Here is a 22780-nt window from a genome sequence, read left to right on the forward strand (position 1 = left end):
TAAAAAAAAATCATTTGTGGAAAGTGATTGTCGCTGACTAGCCAGTATTTATTCCCCATCCCTAGTTGCTGTGGAGAAGATGATACTGAGCTGTCTTCTTGAACTGCTGCAGTCCACCTGCAGTGGGTTGACCCACAATATCATTAGGGAATTCTAGCATGTTGACATGAAGGAAGTGAAGGAACAACAATGTACGGAGGAACCTCAATTATCCGAGCGAAATGGATGGGCAATCACTCGGATAATTGATTATTCGGTTAATTGATTTCTTTTGGGGCTTGGAGTTTTCTGTGAAATCTGCCCCCTTTCAGAGACTAGGCAACAGCATACCTCACACAGCCCCGCCCCCCTAAATCTGCCCCCACCCCGTCCACCCCCACCTTTTCGTCCGCCCCCAACCCTGCCCGTGCCCTGTCCGCACCCCCGGCTGACCCCCCTCCCCCCGCCCCGTCCGCCCCCACAGGGTAGCCAGACTGTACACAAATGGTAAGAATACTGCTGCCTTTTGTAGGGTAAGTCTCCAAATAACACACACACACATACACACACGCACACACACACACACTTTTACTGCAACTTTTTGACTGGTTCCACCTTTGCCCTGTACAGGACAATGTTGGAGAAATTATCTGACTAAGAGGGGTTTAGGGTACACCCCTGTGTAGAACTCCAGGGAAAGTATGGCGGGAGAGAGAGAGAGGGCGGGAGTTCAGTCGTTTAGAGACGCTCCCTGGACTGTCCAGGACTGTTCTCTTCAGCATTTCAGTGAACTGAGTTCGTTTTCAATCATTGTACCTGTAAACAAAAGACGTGATCAGGGTTGAAACAGCTCTTTGACATAATGTTTCTATCAGGACCTTGAGATCCCCTTCGGATAATCCAATATTCGGATAATTGATATTCGGATAATCAAGGTTCCTCTCTATTTCTAGGTCAAGATGGTGAGGGACTTGAAACTTGAAGATGGTGGTAATCCCATATATCTGCTGCCCCTGTCCTTCTAGATGGACATGTTTGTTGGTTTGGAAGGTGCTGTCTGAGGAATTTTGGTGAATTTATGCAGTGCATCTTGTAGATAGTATGCACTGCTACTACTGAGCATCAGTGGTGAAGGGAATGGATGCTTGTCAATGTGGTGCCAATCAAGTGGGCTGCTTTGTGCTGAATGGTATTAGGCTTCTTGAGTGTTGTTGGAGCTGCATTCATCCAGGCATGTGGAGAGTATTCCATCACCTTCCTGATTTATGCCTTACAGAACATGGACACGCTTTGGGCAGTAAGGAGGTGAGTTACTAACCACATTACTTCTAGCGTCTATATAGCAGTGAAAAATTTCAGGCCATTCTGCTATTACGGGATAGTTGCATTCCTCTGCAACTTTGCAGTATAGAAAATTGTGCTTTGGAAAACTGCTATAGAAAATCATGCTGTGCAAGATCGCGATAGAAAATCGCTATACTGTTCAGTAGAGAGTTTGCTCTACCCAAACAGAGGCCAAAATTTGTCAATCGCATTATTGCCAATTCATGTTAATGAAACACATGTTATACCAGAACGACCTGTGCATCAACTTCACATCACGTTTGTCTCTGTATTTTAAGACTACTGTCAGCATTCATTGACTTTGAGTCACGTTCTGCCTGCACCGTGCGGTAGTCTTTCAGAAGGTTATATTTCCATTCTCTTCAATCAAAGGGTAATCACAGATAATATAGTGTATGCACCTCTGTGTCAAGTTCGATGTCATGTTCCCACCCTTCTCTTGTGTAGTTGTTGGATTTAGCTCTGTTGGCCCTATGGCTGGTTTGTAATGCAGAGTAATGCAACAGCCTGAGTCCATTTCCCTGGCTCACTGACGGTACCATGAAGGACTCTCCATCTCAACCTCTACTCTTGCTTAAGGTATGTTGATGCTTTTTTTCTCTCTCTCTCTCTCTCTCTCTCTCTTTCTCTCTCTCTCGAGTGAGAGAGTAGGTCTGAGGTTGGGTAGGACTCTAGTGACTTTACCTTTTGTGGGATTTCAGTTTCTATCACCATTGCTATTTCCAGTGTGAGATTTTCTTCTGATTGTAACATATCTGAAAGGAATTTATCATAAATTCTGATAACATAGAACATAGAATATTTTATAGCACAGTACAGCCCTTTGGCCCTTGATGATGTGCCACACTGTGAAACCAGTCTGAAGCCCATCTAACCTACACTAATCCATTTTCATCCATTTGCCTATCCAATGACCACTTAATTGCCAGTAAAGTTGGCAAGTCCACAACTGTTGCAGGCAGTGCATTCCATACCCCAACTACTCTCTGAGTAAAGAAACTATCCTGACATCTGTCCTAGATCTATCAGACCTCAATTTGAAGCTATGCCCCTCATGCTAGCCATCACCATTTGAGGAAAAGGGCTCTCACTGATTATCTAACCCTCTGATTATCTTGTATGTCTCAATTAAGTCACCTCTCAACCTTCTTCTCTCTAATGAAAACAACCTTAAGTCTCACAACCTTTCTTTGTAAGACTTTCCCTACATACCAGGCATATCCTAATAAATCTCCTCGGAACCCTTTCCAAAGGTTCCACGGCACGGTGGCACAGTGGTTAGCACTGCTGCCTCACAGCGCCTGAAGACCCGGGTTCAATTCCCGACTCAGGCGACTGACTGTGTGGAGTTTGCACGTTCTCCCCGTGTCTGCGTGGGTTTCCTCCGGGTGCTCCGGTTTCCTCCCACAGTCCAAAGATGTGCGGGTCAGGTGAATTGGCCATGCTAAATTGCCCGTAGTGTTAGGTAAGGGGTAATGTAGGGGTATGGGTGGGTTTCGCTTCGGCGGGTCGGTGTGGACTTGTTGGGCCGAAGGGCCTGTTTCCACACTGTAAGTCTAATCTAAGTCTAATCTAATCTAATCTAATCTAATCTTTCCTACAATGCGGTGACCAAGACTGCATGCAATACTTCAAGTGAGGCCGCACCAAAGTTTTGTACAGCTGCAGCATGACTCCGTGGTTCCGAAACTTGATCTCTCTACTAATAAAGCTAACACACCTTTTTGATAACTTTATCAACCTGACTGGCAACTTTCAGGGATCTATGTACATGGTCACTGAGATCTCTGTGCTCATCTACACTACTAAGAATCTTACGATTCACCCAGTACTCTGCATTCCTGTTAGTCCTTCCAAAGTGAATCACCTCACACTTTTTTCTGCTTCAAATTCCATTTGCCACCTCTCAGCCCAGCCTCTGCAGCTTATCTATGTCCCTCTGTAACCTGCAACATCCTTCGGCACTATCTACACTGTACTGACCTTCGTGTCGTCTGCCTTCTATGCCCTCATCCAGGTCATTTATAAAATGACAAACAGCAGTGGCCACAAAACAGATCCTTGTGGGACATCACTAGTAAGCGAACTCCAGGATGAACATTTCCCATCAACCACCACCATCTGCCTTCTTTCAGCTAGCCAATTTCTGATCCAAACTGTTAAATCGCCCTCAATCCCATGCCTCTGTTCTGGTGTAAATGGCAATAATCATTAAATTGTGATAATGTTAAAAGATCATTAACGATGTTGTCAATGGGTTCTTCTTGAAGCTGTATTCTTCTATTATAATCTTGCTCTCTCCCAATTATTTGATTGGTTCTTAATATAGTGTATTTGTTACATTTTGTTAAAATTGTTAAATAAGGTGTCCATTTCTTCTCTTACATTGTGTTTTAAAACATGATCTGCAGAGTAAAGAAATGTATTGAGTTGTTCTTCTCTGAGTTTCATGAATTGTCTCTTTCATATAATCCAGTTTCATTTCAAAAGTAAATTGATCTAAAATCTACTTGGAGTTAGAATATCTTTCTCCATTGTCATTGTATTTAACTGCTATAACTTCTCCTAATTAAGTAATTTACTTACAAACTGTTGAAGAAATGTTTAAAGTTGTTTATAGATGTAGTTGGTTTTGCTGTTCAGCGTTTTAAATTGTAGAATCACTTAATATTAAATGATGCCTTCTACAGCAAAATTTTAAAGTTTTATTTTTGACTATTTACTTCATTTAAAGCTGCTGGATAATGAAGACAAATTGCAAATAAAGCCCTAACATTATCGAGCTTTGTGGTTTCATGAAAGTTTCTAACTTTTTTTTTCTAAAATTTTCTTTGAGTTTTGTTATGTAAAGCTGAAGAACTGTTCAAGTTTAAATTAGGATTTTAAAGGTGCTCTAAAATTGTATTTTTAGTTTTTTCTTTCTTATCCTTTGATGGCTGTGGCTTTGTAGAGCTGAGGATTTCTGAGGGGCTGACATCCACATTCCTTTCACCATGGTGTATATTATCTTCTAGTCCACAGGTACCATCTGAAATGCTTTGGGTAAATTCAGTGGCACCAAACCTTCTTATTAATTTGGTTTGTTACTGATTATATGTGGAAAGAATACCCATACAAATCCTTTGGCAGGAGAGACTTGGTCTTGTTGAACATAGTAGATCTTTACATAGTGCTTTATAATTAGCGACATTACATATGAGTCTCTTGAAAGCATTATGAGACCCCAAGCTAGATATATATACAGCTTAGCTATATGGAACCTAGCACTGAATAGTGCAACTTGGAACTTCTTGAACTTAGAACTGGTTAATGCTTCCTGGGAGCAAACCTTTATATGCTGATGGTTGGGAGCTTACCTTATGATGTCAGTTATCCCTTTCCAAGGACTAACATCACCACAGTCTTACCAGACCAAACAGCTGTGCTCTGATTAAAGAGAGACAATTGACGATGATTTAACTTGAGGGTCAACATGCCTCGGGTGAAGGGAGAGGTTGAAAGGAGAGTCCTCCATGGTAACTTCAGCCAGTGCGGCAATTGGGCCCACATTGGGCCCACATCATTCTGCATCACAAACCAGCTATCCACCCAACTGAGCTAACCAAATCCCTTCCTGTACTAACTCTTTTATACAACAAAGTGAACATTATAACGAAACATATATTGTGTTGCTTACATAAATAACAATATCATATCAGTGAACAAGGCTCAACCAAACTAAGAAATATGAGTGACACCTGCTGGGTAAAACAGTACATGAATTGCAGTCTTCTGCTGACTGTAGGATTGAAGAGCTTCTGTAAAGGTAAGTAAAGCTGCTGTAATCGTACCAGAACATAGGGCTATTCTCTCATTAGAGAGAGACAGAGAGAGATGACTCATAGTGGTTTAGCCTATGGGTCACCACACCTCAGACAAGGAGAGATATTAAGAAGTGGTGCTGTATAGTGACACGTCTACCCCTGCTCCTTGAATGTTCAATGCTCCCCAGTCTGATGAGTTGCCTACCGATCCCTCTGTGCTATAAAGCAATGCAAACCACAGAGTATGGCAGCCTGTAACAGAACACTAAAGATTGTGCGCTAAGAGAACAATGTGAGCAGTACAAAGGCTGGCAGCCTGTAAATCTATGTTGAAGTCAGTGAGTATTTTTCCCACTCTTTGGACCTGGGCATCACTGGCTGGATAAGCATTTATTGCTGTCTCTAGTTGCCTTGAGAAAGTAGTCGTGAGCTATCTTCTTAACCCCTAATTCACATGCAGTAAGAGAGGGAATTCCAGGATTTTCACACAGCATGCCAGGAAAGCAATCTGGAGTATTCAGAGTTTAGCAGTTAGATCCATGTATTAGTGTTAGTGATAGTGAATATTAAGAAAACAGGCTAAGAACTATTACATGCTGTGACCAGGCAAAATCATGCAAGCCACATGTATCTCTAAGCTCCAAAGTAAAGTATTGAAGGGGTAAAGTGATTGTGAGTTGGATCAAAGCAGGTGTGATAATGTGGTAATGCTGATGGTTTGCCAACAGCAACTTGCGAGGACATAGCATTGAGGAAGATGGTGGTGAGGGAGCATGTATGAAAAATCATTTGATCAGTTGCTCCTCTTCAAACTTAGTTGATTAAAAAGTACTGATTTTCTTAACATCTTTTTTTCTAAATTCAACAGAGTATTTGATTGTGTTTTATTTAACTATCTTACAAGTGAAATTAGCCAGATCCATGATTGTTCCCAATGAAACATTTTTTAAAAGTGAGAGAAAGACTGACTGAAATTTACACTCCCAATGGTTGTGAAAGCAACGAACACACAAAATCCAACAAAGGCCATTCTGTACATCTTCTGATGTATTTGAAATTTTATGAGGCTAACAGGGGATGAAATTTTAGATGCTAAAAAAGAGATTTTCAACCAGATCATAAATATACCACTTAGGAGAGAACTAGCTAATGCAGATAGGAAAGACACATTGTTCAATTTCAAATCTGTGCTCAGTTATTTGATCTAATTTGGGAAGCAATTACAATAAAGGGAATGTAATAGTAAAAATACTGAAAAATTTCTGCATCATACTTTTTGGAGTATTTTAACAGCTCAAGCAGTTACCCCAGAAACAATGCTGAGGATTTTTAGTATGTATTGGAACAAAGATAATTAATCTCAGTTACAAGTAGTTGTTTATATCTCTCAAGGCTAAAGGTATTAAAGGATATGGGGAATGTGGGAACAGTCTACTGAGTTGGACAATCAGCCGTGAGAATGAATGGTGGAATGGGCTTGATGGGCCAAATAACCTACTCCTGCTTCGAATTTCCATCTTTGTATAACTCCTTGGTGAAAAATGAAGAAAAGAAAATCAACTGATGCTCCCACACTTGTGTACTATGTAGTTGCTCCTGCTGGAAAACTCATGGGTAGAATCTTATCATCTTATAAAAAAATCTTAAAATAAGGGAACACTTAGGAAGCAGCAATCATAATATGGTAGAGTTCAGTCTGCAGTTTGAAAGAGAGAAGGCAAAATCAGAAGTAATGGTGTTACAGTTAAATAAAGGTAATTATGAGGGCATGAGAGAGGAACTGACAAAAATAGACTGGAAGCAGAGCCTAGCGTGGAAGACAGTAGAGCAAAAATGGCAGGAGTTTGTGAGTATAATTGAGGACACTGTACAGAGGTTCATCCCCAAGAAAAGAAAGGTTATCTGGGGAGGGATTAGACAGCCATGGCTGACAAAGGGAGTCAGGAAATGTATTAAAGAAAAAAAGAGATCCTATAAAGTGGCCAAGAGCAGTGGGAAATCAGAAGATTGGGAAGGCTACAAAAACGAACAGGGGATAACAAAGAGAGAAATAAGGAAGGAGAGGATCAAATATGAAGGTGGGCTAGCCAGTAATATTAAAAATGATAGTAAAAGTTTCTTTCAACACATAAGAAACAAACGACAGGCAAAGGTAAACATTGGGGCACTTCAAACTGATGCTGGAAGCCTAGTGATGGGAGATAAGGAAAAAGAAGGAAAATTTAACAAGTACTTTGCGTCAGTCTTCACAGTGGAAGACATGAGTAATATCCCAACAACTAAAGGGAGTCAGGGGGCTGAGTTGGGTATGGTTGCCATCACAAAAGAGAAAGTGCTAGAAAAGCTAAAAGGTCTTAAAATTGATAAATATCCTGGCCCCGATGGGCTACATCCTAGAGTTCTGAGGGAGGTGGCTGAGGAAATAGTGGAGGCATTGGTTGAGAGCTTGCAAAAGTCACTGGAGTCAGTGAAAGTCCCGGATGATTGGAAGATCACTGTTGTAACCCCCTTGTTCAAGAAAGGATCAAGACAAAAGATGGAAAATTATAGGCCGATTAGCCTAATCTCGATTGTTGGTAAAATTCTAGAATCCATCATTAAGGATGAGGTTTCTAAATTCTTGGAAAAGCAGAGTCGGATTAGAACAAGTCAACATGGATTTAGTAAGGGGAGGTTGTGCCTGACAAACCTGTTGGAATTCTTTGAAAAGGTGACAAGTAGGTTAGACCAGGGAAACCCAGTGGATATGGTCTATCTAGACTTCCAAAAGGCCTTTGATAAGGTGCCACACGGGAGGCTGCTGAGCAAGGTGAGGACCCATGGTGTTCGGGGTGAGCTATTGGTATGGATTGAGGATTGGCTGTCTGACAGAAAGCAGAGAGTTGGGATAAAAGGTTCTTTTTCGGAATGGCAGCCAGTGACAAGTGGTGTCCCGCAGGGTTCAGTGTTCAGGCCGCAGCTGTTCACGTTATATATTAATGATCTGGATGAAGGGACTGGGGCATTCTAGTGAAGTTTGCCGATGATACAAAGTTAGGTGGACAGGCAGGTATTACTGAGGAAGTGGGGAGGCTAAAGAAGGATCTAGACGGTTTGGGAGAGTGGTCCAGGAAATGGCTGATTGAATTCAATATGAACAAATGCGAGGTCTAGCGCTTTGGAAAAAAAAATACAAGCATGGACTACTTTCTAAACGGTGAGAAAATTCATAAAGCCAAAGCACAAAGGGATCTGGGAGTGCTAGTCAAGGATTCTCTAAAGGTAAACATGCAGGTTGAGTCCGTGATTAAGAAAGCGAATGCAATGTTGTCATTTATCTTAAAAGGGTTGGAATATAAAAGCACTGTTGTGCTACTGAGACTTCATAAAGCTCTGGTTAGGCCCCATTTGGAGTACTCTGTCCAGTTTTGGTCCCCACACCTCAGGAAGGATATACTAGCACTGGAGCATGTCCAGCGGAGATTCACACGGATGATCCCTGGAATGGTTGGTCTAATATACGAGGAACGGCTGAGGATCCTGTGATTGTATTCATTGGTGTTTAGAAGATTAAGGGGAGATCTAATAGAAACTTACAAGATAATACATGGCTTGGAAAGGGTGGACGCTAGGAAATTGTTTCTGTTAGGCGAGGAGACTAGGACCCGCGGACACAGCCTTAGAATTAGAAAGGGTAAATTCAGAACAGAAATGTGGAGACATTTCTTCAGCCAGAGAGTGGTGGGCCTGTGGAATTCATTGCCGCAGAGTGCAGTGGAGGCCGGGACGCTAAATGTCTTCAAGGCAGAGATTGATAAATTCTTGATGTCACAAGGAATTAAGGGCTACGGGGAGAATGCGGGTAAGTGGAGTTGAAATGCCCACCAGCCATGATTGAATGGTGGAGTGGACTCGATGGGCCGAATGGTCTTACTTCCACTCCTATGTCTTATGGTCTTATGTTAGTTGCTGCCGGAATGGCAGGACTATTTTCAGTTTTGGTATCATCCCTCTGCACGGCATCAAAAAGAGAAGTTGCTGGAAAAGCTCAGCAGGTCTGGCAGCATCTGTGAAGAGAAATCAGAGTTAATGTTTCAGGTCCGGTGACCCTTCCTTAGCCCTGAAACATTAAGTCCGATTTCTCTTCACATTTGCTGCCAGACCTGCTGAGCTTTTCCAGCAACTTAACCTTTTGTTTCTGATTTACAGCATCTGCAGTTCTTTCGCTTTTTCCACACAGCATGCCTGGCAGTTGCTTGTTATCAGCTTAAACCTATTATTATCTCACTTCCAGACTCCCAAACAAATTAGAGATGGTAGGTACATAAGACCATAAGATATAGGAGCAGAAGCAAATCAATTGGCTCATTGTATCTACTCCACCGTTCAATGAGTTTGTTGCTGATCTGATAATCCACAACTCCACTAATCTGCCTTTTCCCCAAAATCCTTGATCCCTTACTATTAAGAATATGTCTCTCTCAGCCTTGAATATACCCTACAGCCCAGGCGCTAAGTGAGGAGATTTGCCAGGCTGCACCAAGGGCTTTTGCTTTTTCGTACAGATGCTGCAGTGAGCTATGAGAAGCAGTACTCACTGACCAAGGTCACACTTAAAGTTTATAGTGTCTCTCTGATGCTTATTTAACCATATCAGAATGATTTACAGGGATATAAAGGAACAGTGTGTGTTCAAATTTCAGCGCATACGGCAATTTCAAAGTCTGCAGATGACAGAAAATTGGGACGACTGAGATGGAATGTGTAGAACCTCAAAAGGGTGGGCAGATGAGTTTCAATAAAACATCTGCCTTTTTTGTGAGAAGAGCTTTGAAACACAATAAAATAGTGGGTACAATTCTAAAGTAAATGCAGGAGCAGAGGGATCTAGGTGAATATGTGTACAGATAATTGTAAGTGGCAGGACAGGTAAAGAGCACATAAAGTAGTCTTGGCTTTATTAGTAGAGACACAGAGTAGAAAAGCAAAGAGGCAATATTCAACTTACAAAAGGCACTTGTTAGTTGTCAGCTGGAGTATTGTCAGAGAGTCATGCAGCATGGAAATAGGCTGTTTGGCCCACCAACTGACTGTGTACAGTTGTGAGTGTCACATTAAAAGGAAGGATATGAATACATTGGAGAGTGGGCAGAAATAGTTTACAAGAATGGTTCCAGGAATGAGGAACTTTTGTTATGAAGATTGATTAAAGAAGCTGAAGAGCAGAAAGCTAAGAGGAGAACTGATAGAAGTTTTCAAAATCACAAGTGGGCTGGATGGAGTAGATATGGAAACACTGTTCCCTCTTGTGAAGGAAACAAGATGGCATAGATTTAAAATGATGCACAAATCAAGCGTGGAGTTAGGGAAAACACTTTCACCCAACAAATAGTTAGAGTATGGAAAGTACTGTCTGGAAGTATCTTGGAGGTCGGATTAATTGAGACAGTCAAGAGGATATTGGGATGATTATCTGGGAAAAATTAAGTGCTAGGGTATGGGGAAGAAGCAGGAGCATGGTACTAGGCAATGATGCTTGTTTAAAGAGCTGTTTTAACCACAATGTGCCAAATAGTCTCCTACTGCATGTAATACTGTGATTGTCTTTAGGAATTGATATCACAAATGTAACAATTCGAGAAAAAAATGAACAAGAACATCCTCAGTTTTTTGGGAAGTATTTATTGTAATCTGACAATCACTGACAAACAGTCTAATTGTATATGATGCATGACCAAACAAAGACTAGACACCGTAGCTGATGTGCACATTAACTTTGTACATCAAGGTAAAAATTCTATTCCACAGTGGTGTTTTTAACAAATTAGCAAGCCTGTCCAGGTGGATTTTCTCTGTTTTGATGTTTTTGCAAAGTCTCTGAAGGACTCCTATGGTACAGGGACAGTGTCCCTACCACTGATCCAGTAGGCCTGGGTTTCAAGCCTCAGCTGCTCTAGGGGTTTCTCATAAAAGTCTCTGATCAGGCTGGTCAGAAAATATTGAATAAAGTCCCTAAAATTAAAATAATGCAGAGAGGACTTTCACTGATCATGACATAAGTAGTGTCAAATATGTTGGACGATTTCAACATATATCAAAACAGTTAAGTACAAGAGATTTTGAGAAATTTAGGAGCCTTGCCAGGAGCTAGGCATAGAAGTAGCAGGTTTGGAGAGCCATGGCATAAAGAAACTCAATTTAGTTGGTTGCTAACAAAAAATATTGTAAGTATTTTTATTTGTCAAAAAAATTCTAATTTCAATGCTTCTTTTAATTCTTTTTCTGATAATGTTATTCATTCATCTCTCTTACATCACAATTGGTACTGATTGATACTGATACTGATTGTTGCACTGATTTATGTCTATTAGTTGCTCTCTGATACAATGTTGAAGTGGCAATTATTCTAGAGAATTGAGGGAAAGTTTGCAGTGGACCATTGCCAATATCGGGTGGATCCAGGATGACTGGGGTGTTGGAAATGTTTTCTTTGCATCCAAAATTGCTATTTTGGGCAGAAGGGGTTTTAAATTCTTACTTTTGTACTGATTTGATTCTCCTGTTTTGCTGTGTACACTGCTGTGCTGTTGTCGTTATGCAAGGCCTCCAGTCTTCATTCCGTTCCAAAGTGGTCTTTGGGTGCAAATGAGAATCCCACTGGGAGCATATTAAAATTCCAGATTGCTGAGTTAATCTCAATACATCTGAATACATCTCTGTACTCAGCAAAGGTCTCAGTTTTATCCCTCTGCGTCCACACCTCAATGGACCAAATGAAGGTGAGATCGGGGTTATCATTTGATTGTAGCTGTCAACACATTTTTCTTAATCAGATATTTCTAGCATTTTAAAAATTCCACTGTTCAACATTTAAACAAAAATAAAATCAATCATTGAACTGCAAATTCAAACAAGTTCTTCCCAAGTTTAGAAACACTAGTGCCTAATAATCGGGTACAGAGAAAAGTGATAGTTTAAGCTATATATAGCACAAATACTGATTACATTGGTCATGCAAATGAAGCATCCATTTCTTGCATTTTTAACAAAGCTGTAGGCCTCACAGATATAAAATTATTAAAAAATTCAGTGTCTCATTTAAAGTCAAAAGTTATGAATTAAAGACGTTTCTGAATAGTTATTTCATTTCATAAATCACTGTAAAAATGGGGAGATGTTTTAAAAATATACATTCCTCAATTTATTGGCTATTGTGTTGAGATTCAATGACACACTTGGATGAACCTTTTGAATGCATACCTTTCTTCTCAGATGGGATAGCAGGGAGTACACGATTGGATCTCAGGGTGTCACCTGTCATATTTGAGAGAAGTGTGTGAATTTGACCAATCCCCTCCCTTTGTGGCATAGATGGGAGTGCTGGTGGGAGATTCACTGCAGTAGTCCTTACAGAAGTCTGAGGAAGAGATCTCATTTTTTTCACATTCTGAGACATGCTGTCAGATGACAAATTACCTGCAGTTAAGAGAAAGGATTTAATTTTTAAACATAATTTTATTTTAAATTGCCAATGTTGTTAAAGAATACTATGTCTGCTGTATTATTGTAATAATTTCAAGAAAGTGACAGCTTAAACATCACTTGCTCTAGAAACACAAGATCTGAACAAGCATGGTGGATAAATGGAAACCAGTAAATATAGTGTATTCAGATTTACAAAAGCTAAGAGTCTGAGGTGTTATTGGTGATATATTAGTGTGGGAAGATGATTGACTAAACCAGAAGAAACTGTGTTAAGATAAATTAGCAATTTTTAGGAAGGTGAGGTGTAACTCGAGAAGACCGACAGGGATCTGTGCTTGGGTGTCAACTACTTATAATCTATGTTTTGGATGAAGTAACCAAATTTGCCAAATTGTAACCAGATTTGCTGACAACATGAAAATAATTAAGAACCAAGTTATGAGAAAGATGCACCGAACCTGCAAAGGGATACAGGTAGGTTCAGAATGTGTGCAGAAATCTGCAGATGGAGCATAATGTGAGAAATTGTGAAATTTTGCCATTTAGCAGGAAGAATAGGAAAGCAGAAAATTATTTCATTGTAGAGATATGACAGAATGTTGAGGAATTTGGATGACATTGAATATGAATCAAGTCAAGTCAGTAAGGAGGAGTAAATGGAATATTGGCATTTATTACAAGGGCAGTGGAGTATAGAATCCAGAAATTGTGCTACAACTACATAGGGCAATAGTGAAAATCCACCTTGGAAAAAGGAGGGACAACCTCCTTTGGAAGCAATTTAGAGACAGTTTACTAGCCTAATTCCGAGGATGAGGGAATTGTTATGAGAGGAACTATTGATTAAACAGGTTGTGCTGACATTTACTAGAGTTTAGAAGGATGAAAATGAAAAGAGTTTGAGAGGAATTGACACTAGATGTTGAGATAATATTTCTTGTTATGGGAGAATCTCAGTCTAGGACTAGAGTTTATAAACAGGCTGTGTTTACTGGCAAGGGACAGGCTCACTACGCAAGCGTTCACAATGTTGTGATGTCACTGCTAGGAATGCTGCAGGTTATGGCTTGTATCAAAGAATAGGATCAATAAAACTGTTTTATGCCAGATTTTTAAGACAATTCAATTGAAGCATCACATTGCCCCATTCATGACCTAAACTATCCCCACAACTTCTGTCCCACTCTCTGCCCAATTCGTATGGCGAATGGGACGGGGCCAATGAGGAACCAGGAGCAGAGTGATCAGGGAGTTAGCAAGGAGGGTGGCTAGTGGGAGGGGGCAGTGAGGGATCAGGAGCAGAGTGACCAGTTAGCGTGCAGGGTGGTGAGCAAAGTGCTGAGAGGCAGTGAGAAAAGTGCTGGATCAAATGGTGATTGGAGTACACGCAGCTGGTGGCAAGCAGAGACCAGAACTGTACACAGAGACTGTGATTGTGATGTTTACATTCCTTGCATGCTGAACCATCAGGGTGGCACTATGCATGTGCCTATAGACTGAGTGAGTGCAGACTTCTGCTTCCAAGCGCATATCAGTAACATCAGTGATGGTAGTCATCTATTCCGGCACGCCGGAAACAGCATTAAAAATAAGGGATCTCTTATTTACTTCAGAGTTAAGGAAGAATTTCTTTTCCTTAGGACTGGTTAGTATTTTAAATGCTATTTCCCAGCAAACAGTGAGGCAGTGTCGTTGAATGTAGATGAGGCTGACTTCAACACATTTTTGTTTTGAGAGTTATTGAGGGCAGGAGTGATGCGATGGGGGAGGTGGTGGTTGCAGTTATAAAAGATTAGTTAAGGCCACAGACAGTGAAGGTGTGGATATTCTCAAGTCAATGGAGAGTAGCAAATGGCAGGTCAGCCTGGAGTGCATTGGATTAATCAAGTTTAGAGATATATAAGTAGAGCTAGGGATTTCAACAGCAGAATCACCTAGACCTAAGACGAAGTCAGACAATGTTATGGTGATAGAAATAGTTGGTTTTAGTGATGACATGTAAATATGACACCAGGGTCATAAACTCGAATTTGATTTTTCTGTAAGCAAATGATAAATATCAGAATACCACTCACTAGATTATTATGTATACTGTTATGAATAAAATTTAAATTAAAAACACATTCAGTGAATACATAAATACTGCAATTGAACCAGTCAGTATGTAGAAAATTGGCAAAATACTTGTTGAATTTGCAGGATGTTGCTTTGGTTTAGATTTATATTCTTAATTCAACATATTGTAAGCAGTATTGATATTTTAGTTGGAAATATAAGCTATAAATTGAAGCAGAATTATTAGATTTTTTTTAATAACTCGAAGGAAACTGAAATTGTTTTATGTTCTTTGTGTCACGCCAGCACAATCATCTTGAAGAAGTAGTAAATGCACAGTAATATTGAGAATTGATGAGGACAGTCTGGAGGGAGGTTTACTGAAGGGCAATAGATGCTTGTGTCAGACCGGCAAGTGGTTGAAATAGGAAAGTATATTATTCTTCAGTATTGACATGCAAATTTTATTTTGGAATTATTAAACAGAGACATTTAAACTCAACTAAGTAAATAAAAGTGATTCCGAAGTTATCAGCTGTGATCAAACTTTACCAAGACGATTTTCAGCAACATCTTTTAAAATATTCACTTACATTTACGAGTGCAATAATCAGTAATTGGAGCAAGGAAGGACCGTGCTGGAGTTGAATCTTCTGGTCTTATTTTCTCAAGGGATTCCTGCTGCATATTTATTCCTGCAAAGAAATATAAAGTGAGTAGCAAGGGTATATAAAACTGTATGTATTCTCAATAGCATCACACGAATGAGGACCCTTGCATAGGAAGAACTATTTCCATTAGCAGATAAAAATTCTATAATTGGGTGTGTAGATTTAAAGAAACTAGCAGTAGGATCACAGGGGAATTGTTGAGAATTATTTTCACCGTCAAGATGCCATGTGTCTAGAAATTAAAGTGGTGGCAGAGGCAGAAACACTTATTACATTTATAAACAACTTGGTTATTCACTTGAGGTGCTGTAAAGAGGTGTAAGGTGTGATTAGATTGAAGCTCATTTGCAGATGTCATGGACATCATGAGCCTCCTCAGGGCTGGAAGTCTTTGTATTTCTTTATTATTTTTCTACCTTGGACTTTGATAGACGCTAGCACAATAGCAACATTTAAAAGGCATCTGGATGGGTATACAAATAGGAAGGATGTAGAGGCATATGGACCAAGTCCTGGCAAGTGGAACTAGATGAATTTAGGATATTTGGTTGGCATGTATAAATTGGACTGAAGGGTCTGTTTCCGTCTTGTACCTCTCTTTGAGTCTATGGCTCTATGCTATATCCTCTATCTCTGTTCATCCGTTTCTTAAACCACCATTTTTTATTCAGTAAACTTGAAACATTAAGCATTGACCAAGAACACTTCAAAGTATCTATATTCAGGCAAATCTGGCCTTTTGGGCATTCCTGTTTTAATCTGTCTATATTTGCAGCCATGCCCCTATGTTTTGGATTTCCCTTCCTAAATATACCTCCCAGACTTCTTTTCTTTCTTCCTTCTTCAAGCTTACCCCATTGAATAAAGTCTGGAACACCTACAGTATATATGTTGTCTTTCTACTTGGAGGGATCTTGAGCTACAAAGGTAGATTTATACAAAGAGTATAAAAGTGAACTGTTGGTGTGCGTGGTCTCAATTTTGTAATGTCATTATCATCAAAATCAAGGAGTGGCATATCTTAAATGGCCAGTCGCTTAATGCAACAGCCAATTAACTCAATGGAATTAAATTGCAACAGTCTTCACAATTGGGGATGCAAGTAACATCCCAGACATAGCTGTCAATCAGTAACTGGAATGGAGGTAAAACTGAAAAACCTTTGTCAGTGGGAAAGGACTACTGAATCAAGTTGTCAGGAGCTGTGAGTTGACATGTTTCCAAGTCTTCACGCAAGGCTGTGAAGTGGCTTATGAGATAGCTTGAATTTTCCAAACTCCCTTAAGTTGGGGAAGGTCCCACGAGAATGGAAAATAACAAATATAACTTCTTTGAAAGAGAGAGACTGACTTAGCTTAATGTCTGTCACAGAGAAATCTTAAATGCAAAGACATAAAAGATGTAAATGTGAATCAAGCATATTGAGCATTGTTGTGTGAAATGAGAGTCATGTTCAACTAATTTATTGGAATCCTTTGAGGAAGTAACAAATACTCCCTCTAAGTTCCGCAGCCAGACTGCTTCTCTGAGCATCTGCACATATCAATTGGTGTGTCGATGCCATTGCCAGTATGCAGAGCATTTAGAAACACAGAATATGATCAAGCAGTCAGCATGATTACTTGAAGAGAACATCATGCCTGACAAATGCATTAAAATTCTTTGAAGAGGGAATGGACAGGATAAAGAGGAAGCAGTGGATGTAACATATTTGGATTCTCAGAAAGAGTTTGAGAAGGTACTGCAAATTAGGCTTATTAATAAGATCAGAGCCCATGGTGTTGGATCAAGGATTGGATATTTAATAGAAGACAGAATTGGGATGAGAGGCAGGGGACATTTTTAGGATGGCAACCTGTAACTAGTGGTGTGCCACTGGGATCAGTGCTTGCAGTATATATTTGTGATGTGGAAGCATAAAGTGAACATACAATAGTCACATTTGAGAATGACACAAAAGTAGCTGGGAAGGCAAGTGTTGAGGAAAACTTCAATATCACCTCATTGTCTATGTCAAACTACTCAAGAATCTCTCAGTCCCTCTTCCCAAATTCTGTGCCTACATCCTTCTTCTCCACAGTGAACACAGATGTGAAGCCCTCTGGGTCCTCACACAGCTTATCCTATTGGTCCCTAATGGGTCCCACTCATGCCCTGTTAAACCTCTTCTGCTTGTTATTTTTATAGAATATCTTGGGATATTCCCTAATTTTGCCTGCCAGTATGTTTTGTGACCCCTCTTTGATCTCATAAATTGTTTTCTTAAAATCCCCCCTGCACTTTCCGTTGATTTTCTCCGATTATACTGTTAAAAGTATCTCTTTTCCTTCTTATCTAGTCTTGATTATTCCTGGATATCCTGAGATCCATGGGTTTGTTGCTCCATCATTTCACCCCCATGGGAACATGTTGCCAATTTAATTTTGAACAACACTCATTGTTCTGCTGTAGATTTACCTCTGAAGTAGCTATTCCCAGTCTAATTTGGTCAGGTCCTGCCTTATGTTAATAAAGAGTACCTTCCTCCAATCCAAAACACATTTTTGCAGACCATCTTTTCCTTTTCCATAAAGAACTTAAAAAGTATGGTGCTAATGTCGCTAACACTAAAATGCTCTCTGATTGCCACATCAAACATCTGTTGGGATTGATTCCCCAGAATTAGGTCCAGCACTGCACTGTCCTTTATTGGGCCTTCTACATATTCATATAAAAATCTCTCCTGAATCCATTTCAACATATCTTTCCCCTCTCAAACCTTCACACTATAATTGTTTCCTTTAGTGCTTGGGTGCCAATAATACTCCCAATGTTACTATCCCCTTTTTATTTCTAAGCTCCATCCACAAAGCCTCATTGAAGACATGTCCAAGATACCATACTTCATTACTACAGTAACTGACTCTGTAATTAATAATACAATTTCACAAACTTCTGTCCTGCCCAAAGATCCTGAAGCCCTGCCCTTTCCTCAAACATGTCTTGTGATGGCAAAAGCATTGCAACTCATCATGCCCTTGACACAGTCGTCTCAGTGCCTTGACTGCCTTGACCCATGACCTTCGTTCCTCTAATCCGTGTAATAGTCCTAGTGTTAAAGTAGAAGCCATCCTGCCTTACCCTACTCTTTTGAAATTCAATATGGTTGAATTCCCTCTGCTTTGGCTCCCTTACTAAAATATACTGTGTCACTTTCCTGCTACCAAGCTAGCTTGAATTCTTCCAACAGCATTATCAAACCCACCCATGAAAATGTTCACCCCATTTTAGTTCACTTGCAGCCTTCCCCCTACTCCCCGCTTATATAGATCCCACCTTCCCCAGAAATGGTTACAGTGATCCAGAAATCTAAAACCCTCCTTCCAGTGCCAATTTTGAGCCACACATTCATCTATTCTCCTATTTCTGTACTCTCTAGCATACTGCACAGGTAGTAATACAGAAATTACAAACTTTGAGGACCTGGTCTTTTGTCTAGATTCCTAAATTCTTGATGCAAGACCTCATCCCTCATTTTACCTATATGTTTGGTAACAATATGTAACAAGACCTCAGTTCCCCTTCAAGATACTCTGCAGCTACTCAGTGGCATCCCTGATCCTGGCATCAGGAAGGCAGCACACCATCCTGCAGTCATATCTGCAGCTGCAGAAAATTCTGTTTGCTCCCCTAACTAATGAATTCCCTGATTACTATTGCTCCTGCATTCATCTTCCTTCCCTCCTGTATATTCAAGCCACTTGTGGTTTCAGAAGCTTGACTCTGTCTGCACTCCCTTGAGGAACCAGCACCCCCATCAGCTTCTGAAATGGAAAACTGAGTTGAGAGAAAAGTACCAGAAGGCTCCTGCACTACTTGTCTGATTTTCTTTGACTTGTGGTTACCCATGACCTTCTTTCCTCCAGTCTCTGAAGCTGCATTGCAGCCACCATTATAAATGTACTATCTGTGTATCTCTGAGCCTCGTGAATGGGTCACAGTGACTCCAGCTTCTGCTAAAGCTCTGAAATACAGAGTTTTCAGTTGGAAGCACTTCCTGCATGTGTGGTCATCTAGGACACCTGTAAATTCCACACATATGTAAGGCCTCACATTTCATTTAGCTGACCTCATCTACCATGGCTTAAACTTGAACTTACTCAGTCTTATTTGCTATGGTGTACTCCCCTCTGATCTGTGAAAGAAGCTAGGAAGAAAAGACTGAAGAATAAAAGAATAATACTTGTCCTCCACTTTACCAAGAGCCCTCACTTATCAAACTTTCACATGTACTCACTTCTGGTTGCACTGAGGTTTGAGAGTATTTAAACTGTGTTTTTTCAAAGACAGTGATAGCAGAGTCCTTGTATATTTTTAAGGCAGAGGTAGATATAATTAATAAGGAAGGTGGAGAAAGATTATCAGAGGTAGGCGGGCATTTAAAATAACAAGATTAGTCTTGATCTTATTAAATGGTGGACCTGACTCAATTGGTCAGTGACTCCTGCTCCTAAATAGTTTGTTTGTGTATTGAAATAATTAAAATTGTGTAGCTCAGATTTCTCCAGTTTCCTCATTTCCCCTCACCCCACCTTGTCTCAGTCGAATCCCTCGAACTCAGCACTGCCTTCCTAACCTGCAATCTTCTTCCTGACCTCTCCGCCCCCACCTCACTCCGGCCTATCACCCTCACCTTGACCTCCTTCCACCTATCACCATCGCCCCTCCCTCAAGTACCTTTTATCTTAGCCTGCTGGACACACTTTCCTCATTCCTGATGAATAGCTTATGCCCGAAACGTTGAATTTCCTGTTCCTTGGATGCTGCCTGACCTGCTGCGCTTTTCCAGCAACACATTTTCAAGCATCTGATCTCCAGCATCTGCAGACCTCACTTTCTTCTCTGAGCTCAGTTGGTAACACTCTTGCCTGAGTCAGAAGGTTATGGGTTCTGAGCCCACTCCAGCATTTAAGCACAAGAATTTACATCGACATTCCTTTCCAGTACTGAGGGAGTACTGCATTATAAAAGATCCTATCTTTTAAATGAGACATTAAATTGAGGTTCCAAATGTGGTCTCCAGTTAAATGAACCAATAGCTTTAATTCAAGAAGGGTAAGAGCTTTCCCAAAATGTATTCCTCAATCAACATCATATAACCTGGTCATTATCACATTGTTGATGTGGTATGTTGCCATGTTTTCTGTATGTGCAGTGATTGCACTTCAAAAATGCCTTATTGACTGTAAAGTGTTTTGAGACATTTGGTTGTCATGAAATATGTGATATATGTAAATCTTCCTGTAAATAGGAAACTTTAATTTGACTTGCTGCACATGCTTCAGTCAACAGAAATAAAGTTCATATGCGTTACAATCTCTGTGCCCAATTCGGTGCCCTTTAACTTATATCCAATAGTAATACACCTTTGATGTCTGTTTTGAATATTTTGAAAGTTACCTTGAAGGTTGTTCTGTAAGCAGGGAAGAGTAGTATGTTGTGAGAGTTCCAAATGTTTGGCTCTTTCCTGCAGGAAAACCTCCAGCAGCTTTGATGGAGTAGTCCATGATTTATGAGACAAAATGTGATTTGTTTCTTTGGCCCACGGATTATCCAAAAGCTTCTGAGAGCTAGTCCTGTTCTCAAACAAGTCATGTTCACTGCGGCTTTTTTGAGACCGGTGCGCTAAGTGGTGTGGACTAGACTTACTGTCTGCATTCTGAACCATACAAGGGGAATTTATAAACAAAGTATTGCTAAGAGTTAGTGGTGGGAGACTTTGTGTCCGTATTGGGGGTAGGCTTTTATAAACTTTTTGTCTTCTGTCTGATGACTGTTGTTTCCAAGTTGCTAGCTCTGCAGATGTTTCTGTAAGTCTACATTCCTCTGTCTGTTCCTCCAATACTTCACTATTATTGGAATCCATGATAGAATCAAACGTTGTAATAATATCATCAACTTCAGAAGTCTCATCTCTTCGACACCTATCCTTGCTTTTATCTTTCAGAGTACGGTTTTGCTCATCCCGTTTCTTTTTACAGGAGAATAGCTGGTTCAATACACTGAAGCGCCCCTCTTTCTTCTTGTTGCTTTGAGAAGATTGCTGTCGAACAGGCTCAGGTCTGTGTTAAAAAAAAATACATTCAAGCCCAACTTTCTGACATTGGTCAAGATTTTTATAAATGGTTAATATTTAAAGTGTAAAATATACATAGTTTTATATGTTACATTTATTTGTCAGTTTAAAAGTACTTTATAGATTTGTCAATGAACCAAAGATGTCAATTATGTTGTATAGATTTATAAATGTTTCTAGTTCTTTATTTTAATAGCCTGTTATTTATGATTATTAAGAACTGTACGTTTTTCTTCATAAAAGTCAAATATTCATCTTATATTCATTATTTATAAGTATATCATTAGATACCATTCTCCCACAATCCAATGATGGGCTGTCAGGTGTATTGGTTGTGCTAAGTTAACCATAGGAGTAGGTACATTAGTCAGGGATAAATATAGGGTAGGGGAATGGGTCTGGGTGGGTTACTCTTTGGAGAGTCGGTATGGACTTGTTGGGCCTAAGGACCTGTTTCCATACTGTAGGGAATCTAATCTACTCAAATCAATGTGCCCATCTATATTGTCTACTTATTTCCATATTGTTGCTTTTCAGTTTGGGTTAAAGCTATCTGCCATGATATTTTAATCTATTGATTGAATGTGCATCACGTGTGGTATTATAGGTCTCACATCGACTCATCTACCAGATAAGATGAGAGACTTTGCAATTCTGAGGTATTCTCTGAAGAGAATTCCTGAACAAGCAGCTTGACTGATTATTACTTAAAACTGAATCCAACTCCGATTTCCAGCTTGGAAGCCCAGTGTTTAATTCCAGTATTTTTTAGTTGTTTATTATTGCTTTACAGCACTTTCATTTAATACAAGTACAATAGTAAATTCTGGCAGATGCTAAATTTCAAGTCAAGTGTTATTGTTGCTATTGATGTTCCATAGGGAATTTCATTTTCTAGAACTTCTATTTTTCCAAAATAATTATTGAAGTATGAGTCCACATGGATTATGATTAGTTTTCTGGCTGGAGAAAGGCTTATTCCTTAAGGTCAGCGTCAGGATCTCTGCTCTTCCTAACAGATTTTAATGACCTAGATGCTGGTGTACAGGGAAATTTGTGCATGACTCAAAACTTGGAACTATTTCGAACTGTGAAGAGGATATAGTGTAGAATTTCAAAAGACACCGTTAGATTGGTGGAAATGATAAGTGAAATTTAATATCAAGAAGTATGAAGTGACTCATTTTGATAGGAGGAATAAGGAATATTGGCATAAATTAAAGTGTGATTCTTAAGGATGTTCCAGAGGAGAAAGACTTGGATGCATATGTCCAGAACTCATTGAAAGTGACAGGATAGGTTGATAATGGGGTTAGTAAGGCATCTATTACCTGGAATGTATTAAAAAA

At 39.9% G+C, this 22780-nt stretch overlaps 1 protein-coding gene across 1 annotated transcript in view; it reads right to left on the reverse strand.

Annotated features, from left to right (window-relative positions):
• Positions 1-786: 786 nt before the first annotated feature.
• The window catches only part of ankrd55 (ankyrin repeat domain 55), a 110524-nt gene continuing 88530 nt past the window's right edge, over positions 787-22780 (reverse strand). Inside the window, exons 10-14 of the mRNA XM_060821328.1 lie at positions 20756-21417; positions 15239-15340; positions 12366-12581; positions 2008-2078; positions 787-795 (exon numbers count right to left, since the gene is read on the reverse strand). Coding sequence (XP_060677311.1) covers positions 787-795; positions 2008-2078; positions 12366-12581; positions 15239-15340; positions 20756-21417 — 1060 coding nt within the window. The remainder of the gene's footprint in view (positions 796-2007; positions 2079-12365; positions 12582-15238; positions 15341-20755; positions 21418-22780) is intronic.

The sequence above is a fragment of the Hemiscyllium ocellatum genome, chromosome 1, assembly GCF_020745735.1.
Source record: "Hemiscyllium ocellatum isolate sHemOce1 chromosome 1, sHemOce1.pat.X.cur, whole genome shotgun sequence".
Taxonomy (NCBI): domain Eukaryota; kingdom Metazoa; phylum Chordata; class Chondrichthyes; order Orectolobiformes; family Hemiscylliidae; genus Hemiscyllium; species Hemiscyllium ocellatum.